The sequence below is a fragment of the Dysidea avara genome, chromosome 10, assembly GCF_963678975.1.
Source record: "Dysidea avara chromosome 10, odDysAvar1.4, whole genome shotgun sequence".
Classification (NCBI taxonomy): domain Eukaryota; kingdom Metazoa; phylum Porifera; class Demospongiae; order Dictyoceratida; family Dysideidae; genus Dysidea; species Dysidea avara.
In genome coordinates this window covers 15,845,151-15,863,537 of record NC_089281.1, presented here as the reverse complement: position 1 = coordinate 15,863,537, position 18,387 = coordinate 15,845,151, and the positions used below count along the sequence as shown (strand labels likewise).

At 38.5% G+C, this 18,387-nt stretch overlaps 1 protein-coding gene across 1 annotated transcript; it reads left to right on the top strand.

Annotated features, from left to right (window-relative positions):
• The first annotated feature begins 9 nt into the window (after positions 1 to 9).
• LOC136237209 (protein timeless homolog) lies at positions 10 to 17,983 on the top strand. Its single transcript, XM_066027531.1, has 35 exons — positions 10 to 156; positions 212 to 306; positions 1,147 to 1,208; positions 1,265 to 1,400; positions 1,886 to 1,948; positions 4,447 to 4,548; positions 4,671 to 4,711; positions 4,763 to 4,823; positions 5,432 to 5,485; positions 6,009 to 6,073; positions 6,678 to 6,746; positions 6,982 to 7,067; positions 7,114 to 7,292; positions 7,374 to 7,435; positions 7,483 to 7,644; positions 7,922 to 8,291; positions 8,630 to 8,751; positions 8,881 to 8,961; positions 9,138 to 9,232; positions 9,288 to 9,332; positions 9,757 to 9,844; positions 10,088 to 10,289; positions 10,658 to 10,806; positions 10,856 to 10,941; positions 11,261 to 11,319; positions 11,369 to 11,440; positions 11,509 to 11,626; positions 12,645 to 12,725; positions 13,517 to 13,690; positions 15,010 to 15,054; positions 15,110 to 15,178; positions 15,860 to 15,975; positions 16,460 to 16,811; positions 17,241 to 17,336; positions 17,658 to 17,983. The coding sequence occupies exons 1-35, from the start codon at positions 66 to 68 to the stop codon at positions 17,861 to 17,863; spliced, it is 3,954 nt and encodes a 1,317-aa protein (XP_065883603.1). The 5' UTR covers positions 10 to 65; the 3' UTR covers positions 17,864 to 17,983.
• The last annotated feature ends 404 nt before the right edge of the window (positions 17,984 to 18,387 follow it).

Here is an 18,387-nt window from a genome sequence, read left to right as displayed (position 1 = left end):
TCAGTATTAGTAAAGCTGGCGGGAAAGTTCATTGCGCGAAATTATTAGTGATTCGCACTCGAGTCATGGACGAAATGGAAGATGACCTGGTAGCGGCCTATAATGGGCTGGGAACAGCGGACGGTGATGAATACCATCGAGGCGATGACTGTCATGGTTAGTAGGACGTTGTTTTGGCACTTTTTAAACGTTCGGTATCATGTATTAATAGCTTGTGTTAAGGATTTGATAAGATGTCTCAGATATGATGACCATCAGCGTTGTGTTGTTAGAAGGAGACTAGGCAAGGCCAGGATAATGCAAATTGTGAGTGTGTTTATACTGTTATATGCACATGGTACCAAAATATGGCCACTAACAAGGAGGTGACACACATGTACAAGCACTCGCTGTAGGTAGATCTGCGGTCAAACTCAAGTCACAGGTCAAGGCCACCAAATTCATGCCAAGTCAACGGTCAAGGGCAAAAACTTCCAACCCTCAACCAAAAAGTGCTGAAATATTGTTGCTAAGTCACAGGTCACACACAAAAGGTTCTCACAGCAAATTTGTGGCAGGTCAAGACTTCAATCACTGTTGCAGATCTACCTACAGTGCATACCTACATGATACCCCTATTAATGAGGTAGTCATATTAATGAGGTAGTCATATTAATGAGGTAGTCATATTAATGAGGTAGTGAAAGGACCTACTTAGTCTCATGGTGCCCAACCCCCAAACAAGGATCTGGTGATATGTGTACAAAGACTTTGAGCACTGGAATGTCTACTGGATGACATTTACGTGTTGTGTAAGTGCTATGTTTACAACATGATAACATCAGATCCAAATGGTGCTACTTTATTTGAATGAACTAAACAGAAATATGCCTGTTTTTTTTTGTGTGTGTGTGTTTTTTTTGTGGTAAAATTACAGCAGTAATTAACCCTAATCCTTTGAATCATACGCATCACATAATCAAATTTGAAATGGAGCGATCTGCCAACATTCCAGCAGTGCCAAATTTTTTGTACACAGTTTCACCAGACCTTTGTTTGGGGGGGGGTGCTGTGAGACTAAGACATACTTAGCTATAATGAGGTGATTTTATAGTGAATAAGGCAACTACTATAAATAAGGTTCCAACCTCTTTTTTGTACTATCAGGATTTGTTACCACTGTTGACAAAATTCTCAAGTGATGTTGCTCTTAAAAGTGACATTATCAAGTAAGTGAGACCAATTGGTGGAGGAGACGTACTCTAATTAATATTTATGTTGCTAGGTTACTGGTCAACCTCACTCAGCCGGCCTACCTATGCTTCGGTAATGAGTACCCCAGTACTGTGGGCAGACAAAAGGATCCTGAGCAAATGAAGAGTTTTACTGAAGTGAATAGTTACTTGAAAAAATACAAGGAGGTTAGTGATGCTATATTGTTTTCATATCATAGATTTTTGTTATACGTATTAAGTTTGTAAGTATTGATATACCAGTATCATTTAACAAACCACTTTTATCCACAAGTCAAATGCGATGTCCATTACAATGATTGGTGAACTCACATTAGGAGATGATTTTGCTACTAAACTCTGTGTTTTTAACTTACACTAAACTCTTGTCCCGTTTATCGTTTTCAGCCAATACAGTAAAACTATTAATTTTAGTAATGCTGTACGTCTAGAAATATTCATGTGAAAAAAAATTCCACAAAAGTATTATCTCAAGAAACATGCTGAATCCTTGACCATATTTCTGTGAATTCAGTGTAGTATATTTTTTAATCTCAAAAGTAAAACTACACTAGAGGTAATTCACTATGTTGTTGCCTACTCATTCCACAATCACTATACACACGTCTAGTTTTGATTGGTCTGATATTAACTCCCATCCTCTCTACACACAGGCATTTGCTAATCAGAAGGTGATGAATGTACTGGGATCAACACTGGCTGATCACTGTCAGAAGGTCAATGAGGAATGCTATAATTGCACGTGTGTGTGTGTGTTTCTCCGTGTTTGCAGTACAGAAGTACTGCAAACACCATCAACCTTTATAGTATGTGAATATATATATTGCGTAATGTATGCACATATTATAAAACTAAAATTGTAGCAAGAAGTACTGAACCTGCATAATGTTCAGAATAAAACTTGTTGATTTAATGAAACTAGTATATTTAAGAAGTAAGATCCAAGTGATAAAAAATAGTGAAATGAGAATATGAATAATGGGGTATGAATATGTCAAATTGTCAATGCAGATATTTCTCACAGTTATGTTGTTCATATGTGACTGAATTTGACAAAACCAGGCTTTGACGCACAAAGCTTCGTTAGGAGATATGGCGATTTTAAGTAATCATTGTGTAATAACTTCCCAGTGCCTACAGCTGTGCAAACAAAATTTGCACCAAGTATTCATCTATTTACTAGTTATCACTGAGTGGGTGTATGCATTTCTGATACCCCAAATTAGCCCTGTTTTGGGCAGCTTTTCTCGAGCGGGTAATAATATCACAAGTGGTAGTAATAGAGTGGGTGGTGGTGGGTGGGCTTAATATAGGGGTATAAAATGAAGTAAGAAGACGATTGGAATCCAGAAGCCAAGTTTGGGCCCTCCATGGCCCTCAAATCACTCCAAATTGACTGAGAACACTATTGGCGAGCTCTCTGTGAAGTCCCAGCTCACTACACACCATTATCACAAAGCCATGGCCATTCAATGGTGCCAATCTCCCACTCGTGGCTTTGACAGGGTCGGAAGAAAGCTGCCACAGAAACCAGACTTGCCAGTCCTGAAGGAAGTACAGTGTGAAATATGATAGTGTATTAGGCCAGCAATCCATTTCTGGTAAAAACGTAAGTTTGATTTTGTGTGTGTGGAAGCCTTGTTATGTGAAATCCAGTCACATATCATCTTGTTTCATTACTTTTTATCACTTGGATCCCTACTTCATTAATGGCTATCAGAGGCGGATCCAGAATTTTTCAAGAGGGGGGTCTCTGAGCTGGGTGGAGGGTACCCCCCTAAAGTTCACATATAAAACTCAGCACATCTGGCCTATAGCTGTAGCATTCATACATAAAATGTGCCCTTAGGCAAACTTCCAACAAGCACAATGTGTATCTAGCTATAACTAGTTGGAAACCTACACACTACTGTTTGTGCAGCTTATTGCTATACTATGCTATTGTAGACTTATAGCTCACTACATGCACAACTTCCTGGCACACAGTAGTTATGATGAATGATGGAGCACTTTTCCATCATACTTCCTGACCAAGTTAAGAGCTGCTGAAGTAGCTAACTCCTGTGTCACACCGTAATTCATACTGTCGAGTGCAGGGACCAGAGTTCAGTTCATTCTGTGTTTTCTGGTGAGGTCTCAAGAACAGCTGAGTGATATCACGTGCCCATATAGACCAAATATCTGGCAGAGTCAGGTGCATTACCACAAAAGAAAAGTACCGGTAGTTAAACACTTTATATAGAAGATTATACAAATCAGACATACCTATACACAATATCAGTGCCTACAAATGCCATTACTCCTTTGCAATTGCCAGCTCTTCCACTCACTGTAAGCGTTTGTGTTCCGCCATTTGCTGAACTTTACAACATATATCACGTGAGCTATCATCACATGATGCTATATCATAGTTCGGGACTGTTCTATTAGAGTATATCGATCTTTTATGGTCTGTTGCTTTCTTCTGCGCACTTTCTGTCTTAGATTTTCTGTTCAGAGGGAGGGGGGGGGGTGGTCTCAAGACCCCCCTGGATCTGCCCCTGGCTATGATACACATGTGACTTCTGTTAGATCATTGCACGCGACTGTTGTATTAGGGTGACTGTTCTATTAGAGAGTATCCTGATCTCATTCACCATGTTGTAGTGAAGCTGACCATTATAAGTATAGCTAGAGTCTTAGTTAAGGGACATGGCAACCATATTCTGTTTTCTTTTGATCGGTCATTACTGGTGTGGCTATTCAGTAGAGTTAGCTCTGTCTTTAAGAAGTCATGTGGCATGTAAATACGTACCTCTGAAGAAAATGTCAATAGGAAAAAAATATGACACCTTGATATGGTTTTCTTGACATCTAGAGTTATTTATTATAAGGCATAGCGGCTTGAACCCAAATGTGGTTATGTAGTTTAGCTCCTAGCCTTGTGACTGGTAGACTGACTATAAGACGCTTCCATTATTAGGTGCTTTTCATTATGTATGATATAGATCATGTTATTTACTTTGGCACCTTAACTCTGCATTCAGTTCATCCCACATCGCCAGTTCTGCTTATCAAAAATTGCCCACTAGTAACCCAGCATTTTGTGACCAGCTTCAGTAGTGTCTGGAAGACTCTAACAATGTTTGAAAGAATTGAACAAAGAGAGAATAGTGGCAACTAATATGGAGTGATGTACTTATAGTTGTCACTGTTAATACATGACATCACACAGGACTGGGAGTGTCGTGATGAAGATGACATGATAATTATTGAGAGGATCTTGTTATTGATCAGGAACATCCTCCATGTCCCAACTGAAGCTGTTGAAGAACAGGTGAAATATTTTAGCTAGTAGTGCGGTCAGTGTTAGCTGTGTTTTTGAGTGCTTCTTAGCATGTTATGTTTGTATGGTACATGTGTGAATATATCATGTATACTCTCTATCTCTCCACACAGCGTACCAATGATGATGTTAGTGTTCATGATCAGATCATCTGGTGAGCCCCACCCACTAAATATCCAATTAATGCACACTACACTTCATGCAGGAGCTTACATGCTAATGGTATTGATGAGTTGTTAGTGTTCCTTGGCAGTAACCCAGAGGAGGTGAGATGATGTCACTGCATTGGTACAGTTATCCAAAATTTAAAAATGATTTCGTAGGTAATAGAGTAAGCGTGTGTTCTATTAGAGTATTTAGTCAAAGTGTGTGCTCTTAGAGTAGTTAAACAGAGCTCTGTATATAAATGAATGGCCTTCAAACCAATTTGCTTATTGCTTGAGACCACTGGGATTTAGATACCCCAGGATCGACTGTATTGGGTATGGTTGGTTGGTTTCATTAACAATTTAGACACAATTCATAGATGAATAGAGACAGTAATGTTTCATTTGCCAAGTATTCTATTAATACATTCATATCACCCATGAAACTTGGACAATATCCATTTTATGGCCACTTATGTATCTTTGACATTTCGCTTTTTGAAGGTAATGTTGTTCTGTTTCTGTAATTTTACTAATCCCACAACCTGAGAGCAACTGACTAAATGCTTCATGGTCTTAGTTGGCCATGGATCATGAAATACTTACACTTTCCACTAGAATTTATACCTTGATTGTGAGTTGCTACACCTTAAGCTTTCTAGCTGTACACCTCATCATTCAACATATTTACCATATTCTTGTGTATTGTATTCTTGTTTGCTATTCAGAAACAATGGTGTCTGCATGTGATGGAGATATTGTTCTTGATGTTACGTGAACAGGTGAGAACGGAAGTGGTACCTCGATAATTAATATAATGTACTATTGTAATGCACTGATTGATCAGTAATACACCTGAAACTTAGTTATTTGAATTATTGACATCAGCAGACTATTATCTGGTATTATTTGTATTACCCTCACATTTAAACCAGTATAGTGTCACTATGTAAAAGTTTAACTATTTTTAGTTTTATTGTAGTAATGTTTCCATATTTGGTTATCAGTTCCATCGGTGGTATCATTTGTGGTTATGATGTCACAATTAGTCTGATTAGCTTCACTACTGGGTGAAGTTATCACTCAGTGACTACCGACATATCACACAGTAGCAGAGCTGTTGTGTCTACCTGTGCGGCACTTTGAACCTCCCACACACTGGGCTAAATTTTCATGTCACTTATATAATGGTACTGTCACCTCGGTAGCTACCATTGGCCCAGCAGTGTGACACTGTACTGTGATGTGTCATTGTGACACTAGTCTGTTACTATAAGACCCTAACGCATAGTTCTGTCCACACAGGCAGCAAAGCCACTAGCCACAGCTGGTAGAGGTAGATCCATCACAGAGAGAGAAAAAGACCTCAGGTATCATAATTGTTGCATAGCACACATGTCTCATGTATATTCTATATAAGGACAGGCTGATGGTGTATATGCATTTATACAGTAAATACTGTTTGAATACAATAAATGTTTTGTACTTGATGTACCGTGTGAGAATAGTTGTTTGTTTTTTTTATGGAAAACTATGTACCTTTGTACTCCCTACTAACTGTACTGTTTGATGCAGTTTGTCACAAGGTGGTTGTTATCCCCAGTAGCTGGAACATTAATGTCTTAATACAAGTCTAACAATACTGTACTGATGGGCTGTTAGAACACCCTATGTATTGATGAAGATATCCCGATGATGGGTAATACTATATTTCCTTGGTTAAATGTTGCACCTTTAATAGTAGCCGTACTTGAGTTGTGCCACAATCAATGTTCTTTTCAAGCATAGAGTAGTGGTTGATATAATTGCTGTTTTAATTTTTTAAACTATTAAAGGTAATAAACACTAGCCAAGTATATGACACTTACTTATTCCATTAATAACTGTTAACACATGCACATCGACAACAGTCGTCATGACTCATCAATGAGCTATAATCATGTAATTCATGTTACATGGAGGGTTATTCCATAGGGAGTTGAATGATCTACTAGCAGAGGAGAAAACTCATAAGAGGAAAGCACTATTAAACAGGAGTACAAGGTACTGTACGTTAGGAATCCTTTATACAGTCTTATTGGTATGACAACAGTGTCAGCTAGATTATAGAAGTGTCATTAAGGTTTCGCTGTAATAATTTAATTATATGCAGGCAATCTAAAAGGGAACCACGCTGATACTTTTGACAATAGGACAGCCTTCTTTTTCAATACAGTACCAATCCAACACACAGTGTTCATTATAGCTCCATAGTTTATGTATTATGTTGCATTTTTAGACACCCAAGATTTGGAGGCACCTACGTCATAATGAACAAGAAGGGGATATCAGATGAACCAATGATATATCATCGTTCCCTACAAGGTGATTGATATACAATCATGTGATCCATACATCATGTAGTCATCAGGTATCAACAATTATTCACGTGATGTTGAAAAAGTGAAGAGAAGGAAGCCATGTAACATGCGTCCTGTCCGTGACCCTCCTGTGGAGCGCATGTCCACACTAAGTATCAGACTAGCCTTACAGCAGATGTGTGTGCAGTTCCTACAGTGTTGTTATAACCCTATCATGAAGTTGACTAAGGTGTGTGTGTGTGTGTGCACTCATATACTATTCCTATATTCCATATGATATAACCACACACCTCTTTACTACTCTATAAAGGACAACTTGGTGAGGGAGAGAGCAATGGAACATGATGACACCTACTATCTTTGGGTCATGAGGTAATATTGGTCATATAAGGCACTACTATTACTATTTCCCTTATCAGGTTCTTCATGGAGTTCAGCAGACATCATCACTTTCGTGTTGACATCATCGCAGAGACCTTGTCCCTCCCAACCCTCCACTATGTGCTCTCCTTGATGAGTTGTCATTATGAGGACATGAAGATGATGAAGAGAACACTACCAGCTAAACACTCCTCCCAGAGGTGACTAGAATAACATACAGTAAAGAACTGTCTTGGGGACCACCTCCATCAACCACAAGTGAAAAGTTTATGCAATTCTCTCCTTAGCACTTGAGAGAGTGACCTAGTATTTTGCTGGCCATGTGAGCAGTGGCAAGCACATAATGCACTTTCAACCTACCAATTTATATAGTGAATAAAATAAGTGTCTACCAAGTTCATTTGTGTGATACTGTTACTGTTGTTATATAAATTAATGGACCAGACTAGGACAGAGTGTATATGGTATTCCTGGCAGGTTACACTATGCCATTCAGGCATACAGAGAGCTACTGGAGTATGTCCAACACATGGGACAATCAGAGGATGCTACGCTACGTAACAATGCCACCGTCATTAAGAACAACATCCTGTACAGACCAGAGTATCGTGATGTGTTTGTGACTGTGTTGAGGAACTACAATGAAGTGGTGTCATCTAAGGCTCTGCTAAGGGACCTGATAGAGACAGTATACCTCTACTTGCGACTGGTGGAGCAGCTGTGTAAGAACAGGGGAAGGATCGTGGTGCAGGGGAAAAGGAAGAAACGTGGAGCAAGAGGTGGGAAAAGGAAGAAGAGTAGACAAGAGGATACTGAGCATGAACCAGTTGTGTTGTCTTCTGAACAAGTAGGCTATTTGATGTGTGTTCTATTAGAGTGTTTGAACTGTTGTACGTTGTGTGATTACTCTATTAGACCTCTCATTAGAAAATGATTTTACTGAAGTTATTTCCATATAATTATCACTTAGTTTCTAACCAGGAATAAGCTTTAAGAACAGAAGAAAGGGTGATCAAAATAAGGCCCTGGAGAATTCAGTTTCTCTACTTGTGTGTATGTATTGTGTGAACTTTTGCCAAAGTCACCACTCTCTATACTGGGCACTTTGGGATCCTTATTGTCAAGGATTTCTTTTATTATTCCCTAAATTCAGAGAGTTTGTTAACTGAGGCTTCAATTTCACAGTTGCAGGAGATGTGGGACAAGATGAGATCAGATATTGAGAGAGCCATCAATGATGCAGAGCCTGCATCATGTGATGTGCTACCATTTGATGCTGCCAGTGACACGCCCATCGAGGAACAAAAGTGGGTCATGTGATTTATATGATTTGTTTATGCCAATATAAAACATGTTGTTTTTGTGTCTCAAAAATGTTTCAAGATATGTTTCTTTACATTTCACTGTAGTTTACCATACTTCACTTTGTATTTCAGGTTTACTACGATGGCCAAAACAAGGGAATTATTAAGAGATGGCAAATATGCTGAGTGTTTGGCCTTAGTAAGAGTAGCAAGGTATGCCCATTTGTGTATAGAGGAGAATACCGTAAATATGTTTGTATAAAATGCAAGTTGGACAAATGTGAAATAATAATTCATACACACACACACACACAGAGTTATGATTTATGTGTTGTCTGCATGTTTTTGTATGTACAGTGATGTCACGCATACAATTCCCCACTATACAGAGAAGTGTGGCCAGATGACGTATTTGGTACAGAGGGAATGGACATGGTAGAACAACGAGATGTGTTGAAGAAGATGTTTCTCGACCCTGTATCAGGTGATCTGATCCCATTGATGATATATCATTATTGTGATCATGTGATCCCCTGTAGAGTTGATGTCTGCTAGGATGGGTGGCATGGCATCAGCTGATGAAGGTATGTTAGGTTCTTTGATAAGTAGCTAGTTTGACCTTCATTATGAGAACAACACCTATCTACCAGTTCAATCACAAAGTGCTCTCAGATAGGTGAATTTGTTTGGGAAAATGAAACCCAATGATTCGTACAGTGCTTCATTGGGGTAGATGCTTTGTAGGACATAAACCTTTTGACAAAATATTCTAATAGAACAGTCACTTCAATTGCTTGGGTGAATGTACAATTTCATACAATTTTACACTGAGGCAATTTTGAATTTTATCTGCAGATACCAGTTTAATGTAAAGATTCAGATTTCCTTCTATGTAGCAGTTCAGCCTTGTGTCTACAATTCTCTACTGGGCTCACTGTTTTTAGTATCCCCTTAGAGGACACAGAATCTATTCTCACTTAGTATATAACACATCCATTAATATTGTAGAATCTGAAGATGAAGAACAGGAAATAGTCGAGGAGGCTCCCACCGAGACGTTTGAACTGGAGTTCAGTTTGAAGACTTATCTACAAAAGTTAGTGATCGATAGTTTGTGTGTTTGTCGGGAGTACAATACAGCATATTGTGTAAATGCAATCAACAGTACTCTATAATCTATTCCAGTATCCCCACTAGAAAGGTGTCTTAATCTGTGATCTAAATTGTTAAAACTATTCCTGTTTTTAGGTGCTCACATGTCCTTTAAAGAACACTGTGTAGTGTATGTGTAAACACACTGTACCTACGCTGGTGAATATTTTGTTCTCTTCCCTTGAAGGTTTGCCAACGCTCATGTGGTGAAGACCTACTGTTACTTGTTGAAGGAATATCGTACCAACACTGAACACACCAATCACTGTATCATCAAGATGTTACATCGTATAGCCTTCCAGCTAAAGATGTCCCCCCTGCTCTATCAGTTATCTGTGTTCAGAATATTCCAGTCCATTTTCGATGAGCCAGACACCAGCAGAATGAAGGTGAGGTAATTGTTTGTGTGGTGTGGTATAATATTCACAAAGTAATCTGGTTAATTTTCATGGCTACTTTTTACCCTTTGTGTGTGGATAATGTGTGGGACCAAACTTTAATTACAGTATCTATCTAATAGAACATACACTGAAGCTTTAAGTGTAATCCAACACTCATACAGTAGGTCCCAAAATTTGTTCCAGATTTAGTATACGGTAATGTTACAAAATGTTTTATTTGTGCAGCAAACAGCGTCAGCCGGATTATAGGGTTTATCAGAGAATTGTATAAAGACCGCGTTTAGTCATTTTTTAAACTCTCTAATAGAACACACACTCATACTCCAGTCAGTAACATGACTGTATAACTTGTGCAGGAGATGCAGACATTCTCTAAGTACATAATAAGGAGTTTCTTTGAAGCAGCTAAGGAGAACTCAGTGATGTTTGTTGAAACATTGTTCTGGAAGTCACCAGCTGATTGTTATGAGATTACCGAAGGATACGGCACACTAGCCCGGGAAAGGTTACCATAGTTACACACATATAGTGTGTTACACTTGTCACACTTGTAGAGATGCAAAGGTGAGGGCCAGCATGTGGAGTAGAGAACAAGAGGAAGAGCTAGCCACACTGTATGATCAGTATCAGGATGAGGACGGTATGTAGTGACCCAGAATATCAGCCAAGAAATATTCAGTCATTGATTGGTGATGTTTTACAAGTTACAAGCAGTAAAAATATTCAAAGTTTTGTTTACAGTCAAAATACTTTGCTGCAAAAAAATCTAATGTTCTACAATAGTCATGGAACCACACTTGTAGTTTCATCATACACACAAGCAAGTAAATGTACAATATTTAACACTGTCCTAAAGAGGCAGGAATTAGCATTTGTAGTATTAGCAATCAAAGTATACTCACAACTTTGTCAGTACCCATGATGTGCTGACATGCTGATTATTATGTCGTTCTTGTTAGACATTGTTGGTTGTATTCTTGCTGCTCTTCCAAGTGACCTGAGAAGAACCAGACAGAAGGTGTGGCTATGAGCCCCACCCCCTTGTGTTATGTACTGAACTGCTGCAGGTAGCTGCTCAACTTGTCAGACAAGGTTGTGTGTCATCTACTAAAGAGTTGAAGAAGAAGAAAACAAGCACAGTAAGACCCATCAGATCTGTAGTCTGTCAGACCTGTTTTATAGACCTGTCATACTTGTTTTATTTCAGACACACTGGAGCACAGAGCAGGATGAACAACTGCAGGATCACATGAGCTTACATCACCCTAGCACCCCAGTACCTCTCAGTGAAGTTGACATCGATGCCTTGATGAGGTTGTTCCCTGGTGAGTAGTCTGACAATCTGGTTTGGGTGCTGTTGAGTAGCTCCATCTTGTGCTAAAGTTATGCATAGGGTATTGGCTTTATCAGACCAAGTAAAGGACATACTTGGTCTCCACCACACTGTCAAAGCCACACACACACACACCACACACACACACACACACACACACCACACACACACACACACACACACACACACACACACACACACACACACACACACACACACACACACACACACACACACACACACACACACACACACATTGTGAGGCATCACATATCATTTGGGTCTTCCTCCCACACTAACCAGTGTTATTGTGTAGTGTTTACTATTATAGTTAATTACTACAGTAACAAGATACTATTATGTGTGGGTAGTGTATCAGGACACTTGATATAGTGTATCAGTTAGACCACAGCAACCCAAACTACAGGATATCAGCTGGCCAATCATAAAACATGTGGGAAGGAGATTAGCATCTGTTGTTACCTGATATATGTGTGTGTGTGTGAGTCATCATTAATTCTTACCCACAAAGGTAAAGTAATGAAAGGAGTCACAATCTTTTGCACTAAGACTCTATTGAGTGCAGAGTAGAACTTCTTAGGACACTTTGTGACCAGTAGTATTGTGGTTTTCTTTTTCCCATGAAGCCAGACCAGTTGAGGACCATAATCTTTGCTATGGTTTCTATAGAACTCCTTATTTCAGAGAATGCATTTCAGTGAATGTGTAGTTAGTATGAACATATCCTACTACAGTGGACCTGATTAAGGATGCAATAAACAAAAAAGGACACAGATTGTGGTTCCAACAGGTCTAGCTTTTAAAAGAGGAAAACTACAGCAAAGAAATCCATTAGTCCTGAAATGTCTATGAAGTGGTGTACAGTGTGATGTGTGTTCTATTAGAGTTATTGTGTGGCCATGATCAGGTGATCAGTACTGTTTAATATTTTCATGGTTACTGTTGTGTGTGTGTGTGTGTGTTTTTTTTTTACTGTTGCTCCATTACAGGTAAATCATCTACTAATATTGAACGTCACCTAAAGAAGTTAGGCTATGTCTATACAACAAGAAAGAAGCCACAGAAGCGAGGTACTCCACTCAGTCATATAATCCTGTTGTGGGTATATTATGAGTAGTTGTAGCCTCTCTATGCTGGTATTATAAATTGAAAGGATTTATATACCGTATAGCCTAAATATTTCGAGGGGGGAAATTTTCGCTGATTTTGCAGTTTTGGGTATTATCAGCAAAAATTTTAGCCTCGAAATATTTAGACCTCCATATAGTCTAATACATTTTGGGAGTGTTTGCAAATCCGCGAAGATTATATTTTTAGCAACATTGCTCAACCTCAAAATATTTGCCCCTCGAAATATTTAGGCTATACGGTGCATCCATTTGCCAACTGAACATCTTCCTCCTATGTTTAGTAGCAACTTCTTTGTACTTCACACTAGTTTCTCAAGTTTCTTTCCCATCACAGTTATATGATAGTTCACCAAGGTGATGTACTGTTGTATTCCATATATGTGGTGGTGGCATAATAAGCAGCCATATTTCAGTACTGTTTTTCTAGTTCTTATAAGGTACTAGAACTGAATGTACTTTCAATACAGTAATTTAATTTTACAGTAGCTCTAGTATACTAGAAGTAGACTAAGTCCTACTCCCCACCAACACTACATATTTGCCAATCCTTCCTGTCCAAAATAAAATATGAGCTTAATGGACTCTGAAATGTGAACATCTCAATAACCAGGACACTTGTCCATAGTCTCATTTAGACTAGTAACACACTTTTGTATCCCTGAAATCAGGACGACACTTCTCCAAAAAGAACATCTGTCTGGGATAGATAGATTACACATATTACACTACAGGCAAGGAACTACCCAGTGAGATCAGTTCATCGGATAGTGAAATACAGTCTGAGGAAGAGGAAGGACCCTCACCACTGCCCACCAGCACCGCTGCCGCACCCCCTCCACCAAAGAAACGTAAGAGAACACCAAAGGGCACCACAACACAAACAAGAAGGAAGCAAGCCAGACCACGTAAGTGCATAGCAGTTTATAAATTTCCATTGGTGATGATGACCCCTACATAACCATTACACCTTTCAATTCCAAAGTATCCCCCTTAGCACAAAAACTGACCTGAAAAGTCATGACATCTTGATAATCAGTACACTATGTTACATGGTGACCAAATTACACAGATTCCAGTGTAGATATGCGTTAGCTTATTTGTAGCGATTTTCATCAAGTTGTGTAAGCTCAGCTAAACATCAAATTGTCAACCTCAAATCTAATGTGAAATACTTGTGGATCTTTAGTGAAATAAATAAAAATGTGAAAATTCAGAGAATTTGGAATTGTAAATGATTAAGATACTCTAATAGAGCAGTCAATCTCACCTATTTATGCATTCACAGCCAAATTCTCAAGGACCACTGGCCGAATTGCACCATATCGACCGTCCAATACACAGAACTACTTTGTAACCATATATTAAATACTCACTATAAACTAAGAAGGTCAACTATGTAGTTTTTTTGCTCATATAACAGTAACTACAACGAAGTTACGTGTATCAAACAACAAAGTCTAAACTTCGGTTAAAAACCAGCCCGAACAAAGAACAGAATCCCAACTAATTATTTACAAAGGTGTATTACAGTCCAAAGAACTATTCTATACAGTTTATTTACATTGTAATCCATTCCACAACTTGTTTCTTCATGACTTGTCCTATATTTATTGTTGTGCATGCATTATCTGCACTCATGTCCACTATGCCACATCCGGGATAAAGCAGCCGACTGTCGACTTTACCTGTCTCCATTGATGTATAACACTTTCATTGTTAACAATTGGTAGTTTTCAACTCGAAGAACGATTAACTTGCCTATTATGAAACATTACACTTTGCGCTACTACATAACAAAATGCACTAGTCCGGGAAGGATCCGGTTTTCCCAGAAATGGGACCCCTGCGGACACGTCCACTTCAGTACTAGTACATCTTGCTATGAAACGCATTTTACAAGTTATAGCAAAGCTAAAGTTTATTCTATCAGCGAATTATGGTGGTAGTAGCTGTTAGTAGGTTTAAAAAATTCTGGGCTGTACCTTGTGAGTAAATTATACCAACTATAGTAGTGTAGTTATTTTGCAGTCTACAAATATTTTCATTCATCCCATTTTTTTACTTGACAAGGATTCTTGGTAATGAATTCCTATAAAAGTTGTTTGTACTTATAAATTTATTTATTGTCTACACGTGTTGTTATGAAACTAATGGGTTAATAATTGCATTGAATGTCTTATACAATTTTTAACCATTAGATTGTGCCATGATTGTTTTTATGTAGCCGTTGGTAATGTAGTTCAACTGGTGAAGAAGTTACATGAACAAGGTAAGTTTGTTACTTGGTAACTGTAACCAATCACCATTTTGTTGTGCACTATTAGGATATGGTGATCAAGTATCATGGCTACAAGACTACCTCAGTGATGAAGCTAGTGATAGGAGAGATGATGGTATGTGTTTGTATGTGTGTCCATTGTGTGCATGTCACATGTGTCCGTTTGTTTGTGTGTATGTCATGTGTCTGTTTATTTGTGTGTGTGTTTGTATATCCCATATGTTGTGTGGTGTAGTATGTGCAATTACTTAATATGGCCACTTGCTCAACAGATTTGCTAATAGTACACTAACTACCTATTGTGTTGGGTGGGCTGTGAATGAGTGGGTGAAGTGACAGTTGTTTGATTTGATTATCAAGTTAACTTGTTAGGTGTGATTATCCACAATACACATTGTATGGGTCACTCACACAATGGGTAGTGTTTGTACATATGTCATGTATGAGTGAATATGTGTACACACCTTGTGTTCTGTGTACAAGTGTGTACTATGTATGCTTAACTCACTTCTTCCCCTACTCCAAGGATCATCATTGTTTATCTCCACTGAATAATCAATCTTCATCCCAACCCCAACCTTCCATGTCAGTTGGTCTATGAGTTGGGAGATTTCTCCTACCTATCCAAGGGACATAATAGCAAACCTTTTCATTTTCGAGCCAATTTTTGTCATTTGGACAAAGCATGTTGTAAATATTTTATGCACAAGAAACAGTCATGCTGCTGAAGTATGTATCAGTTACCAAATTGTTTATTTACTGACACATGATTTTCTGTTGCTATTGGCCACCACAGATGAGTGGGAGGAGATCTGTATAGTCCCCATCACTGAGGAGGTTTCCATGGCAATACAGTCAGTTGATTACCAGTCACTACTACTTTCCATTGGTATGCAACCTCCTTCTGACATGGTGAGCGTGTGTGTAGTGTAGTGTACATGTGTCTGCCTGTATGTGTGTTTGTCTTGTGTAATGTAGATTCCAGACATGTATATTATTGTCTATGCAGAGTCATTGAGACCTACCAACTTGACTGGGTGGTCAATTCTCTTATTATACACCAATCATGATAATACGATACACAATGTTAGGAATTTGTACAAAAGAAATTTTATTTTTGTTGGGTATCTCAAACGCCTACATATGACAGGTATCCCCATGTGACATACAGGGGGTGGATGCCTTGCAAACTTGCATAATAATAAGTGATCACCTTGGGACTATAAATACCAAGATTATGTAGGTATCCACATCCAGTGTAATGTGGACAATGGGACCAACCAATAGTTGACTTCCATCTCAGTACTAAGGGACCCTAACTAGGTGTCTAAATGTCTGTAGGTATCAACATTAACAGGTTCCAGTGTATGTTACTATTCTAACTCATTCTACACAGGAACAATACTGGCGTATACCAGCTGACATGACGCCCACACAATTAGATGAAGCTGTACAAGCACTACAACAATCAACAGATTGCCATGACAACAGTGTTGATGACCAACCAGAGGATGTGACACTTGATACAGCACCACACACAGGCCAACATGATGACACAACATTCAACACACAAGAGGGAGATGGTGACACACATAGCGGTGGTGGTGACATACAAGATTGCGCACATGATGACACCACATTAGTGGACGACACACCTAATGGGTTACCTGATGATGATGATGGTAACCATAGTGACAGTTCAAACAATGGATTATGTATTGACTATCAAAGTGATGCTGAAACTGAAGGTCTGTCTGTTTGTGTGTGTGCATGCGCACACGCGCGCTTGCTTTTTATACATCACCACATGTATATCCTCACATATTATCAAGTCACTTTTCACTAAATAGCTTGTGTTTTTGATATCACGATACAGCTTTTTTCTCTATCACGATTATCATGAAATGTTTCTATCACAATATACAATGGCATCACTAGTGGAGATACTCAAATACTTTATTTTGATCCAAGGGAGGGTGGGAACTTTTACTGATATGTAGAAAATCCCCAGCTTCTCTAAACTGGGAGACAGTTACATGTTTTCTGCTAGACACTGATTTATATACTTGTACTACACACCTATTGTGTACAGCATTCAGGGTCGGTGGTTTAGTTCCTACAACAATCCACACACTGCTGGACTGCTGGTACAATATATTGTTGTGTCTCCTCGACAGAAACTGTTGATCAAGCTACTGCTCTGACAACACTGATGGCCCAGAGGAGACAACAACATCAGCAAGGAGACACTTTGGTAGATGAGAGTACACCAGGTTGGTTCATTTATACAGCAGGACTTACAAGCTGTTGTTCTATGAATTGTACTTGTGGTTTGAAAAAACTTCTGTTTGTAGTGACCAATGTTACTTAGTCTAATTATTTATTAACTAGTAATCAATAAACAAGATAATTTATAAATTATTAGTAATCAGGTAGTAAAACTTTATTCAACCTACTAATTGTTAGTTTATTACTAATTAGTGCTTTTCTAGTCATCTGGCGCCCTTTTAAACACAAAATCAACTTCAATTTGGTTATATTATTTTGCAGCATATGTATATCAGTGTATTCCCATATTTGGTATCAACCATTAGACACAATGAATGTGACATCATCCACAATGGAAGATGAAGGGCCACCTGATGCCAGCAGCCGCACCTCCCATCAACAACAGCAAGAGACGAGCCCTGCCCCTTACAATGCTGCAGAGGATGCTCGTTATGCTGCTACCAGGAGACGTCGACAGTTACTAATAGATGACAGTGATGATAATGATGAGAATGATCCACCCTCTGACTAACTATAGTTACTGTTTAATGAAATGATTTATTGCAATGGTTCCTGTCTGTATATACTCTAATATTACTAGCATCGGTATGTAATTTTATTCATATGAAATTAATAGCGACAATGGATGAAATTCTTTTTGTGACTGGCATCAATACCTCTGTTGTCTGGTAACTATAGCTGGCTTACTGTATGCCAATAGCAAGAGGAGGAATTACAGGTTTCAGGTTTGTTTTAGGGTAGCTTCTTTATGTTAGAGCATACAAGTAGTGTGTTTGTGTAAGTTGTGGTGTACTAAACTTGGTCTATACTTATGATATGATGATGGAGTGTTATATGATAGATTGATTCATAGTAGGAACGTCTGTAGCAGTCCACAAACTATAATATTTATTATCATACAATAAGAAAATACCATCATTGGATGTCACCTGTCTTAAGGACAAACAATTACTATATACAAAGAATAAACTAGTTATTAACTACTAGAAACAATAGGCTTGATATATCATGTAGTGGATCCTTTGGCAAATTCAA

Excerpts from the sequence above, each read along its gene's own strand:
- LOC136237209 (XM_066027531.1), top strand. The coding sequence starts at position 66 with ATGGACGAAATGGAAGATGACCTGGTAGCGGCCTATAATGGGCTGGGA. Across the intron at positions 157-211 it reads TCGAGGCGATGACTGTCATG|CTTGTGTTAAGGATTTGATA; the intron begins GTTAGTAGGACG and ends ATGTATTAATAG. Across the intron at positions 11,320-11,368 it reads TGAGAAGAACCAGACAGAAG|GTAGCTGCTCAACTTGTCAG; the intron begins GTGTGGCTATGA and ends GAACTGCTGCAG.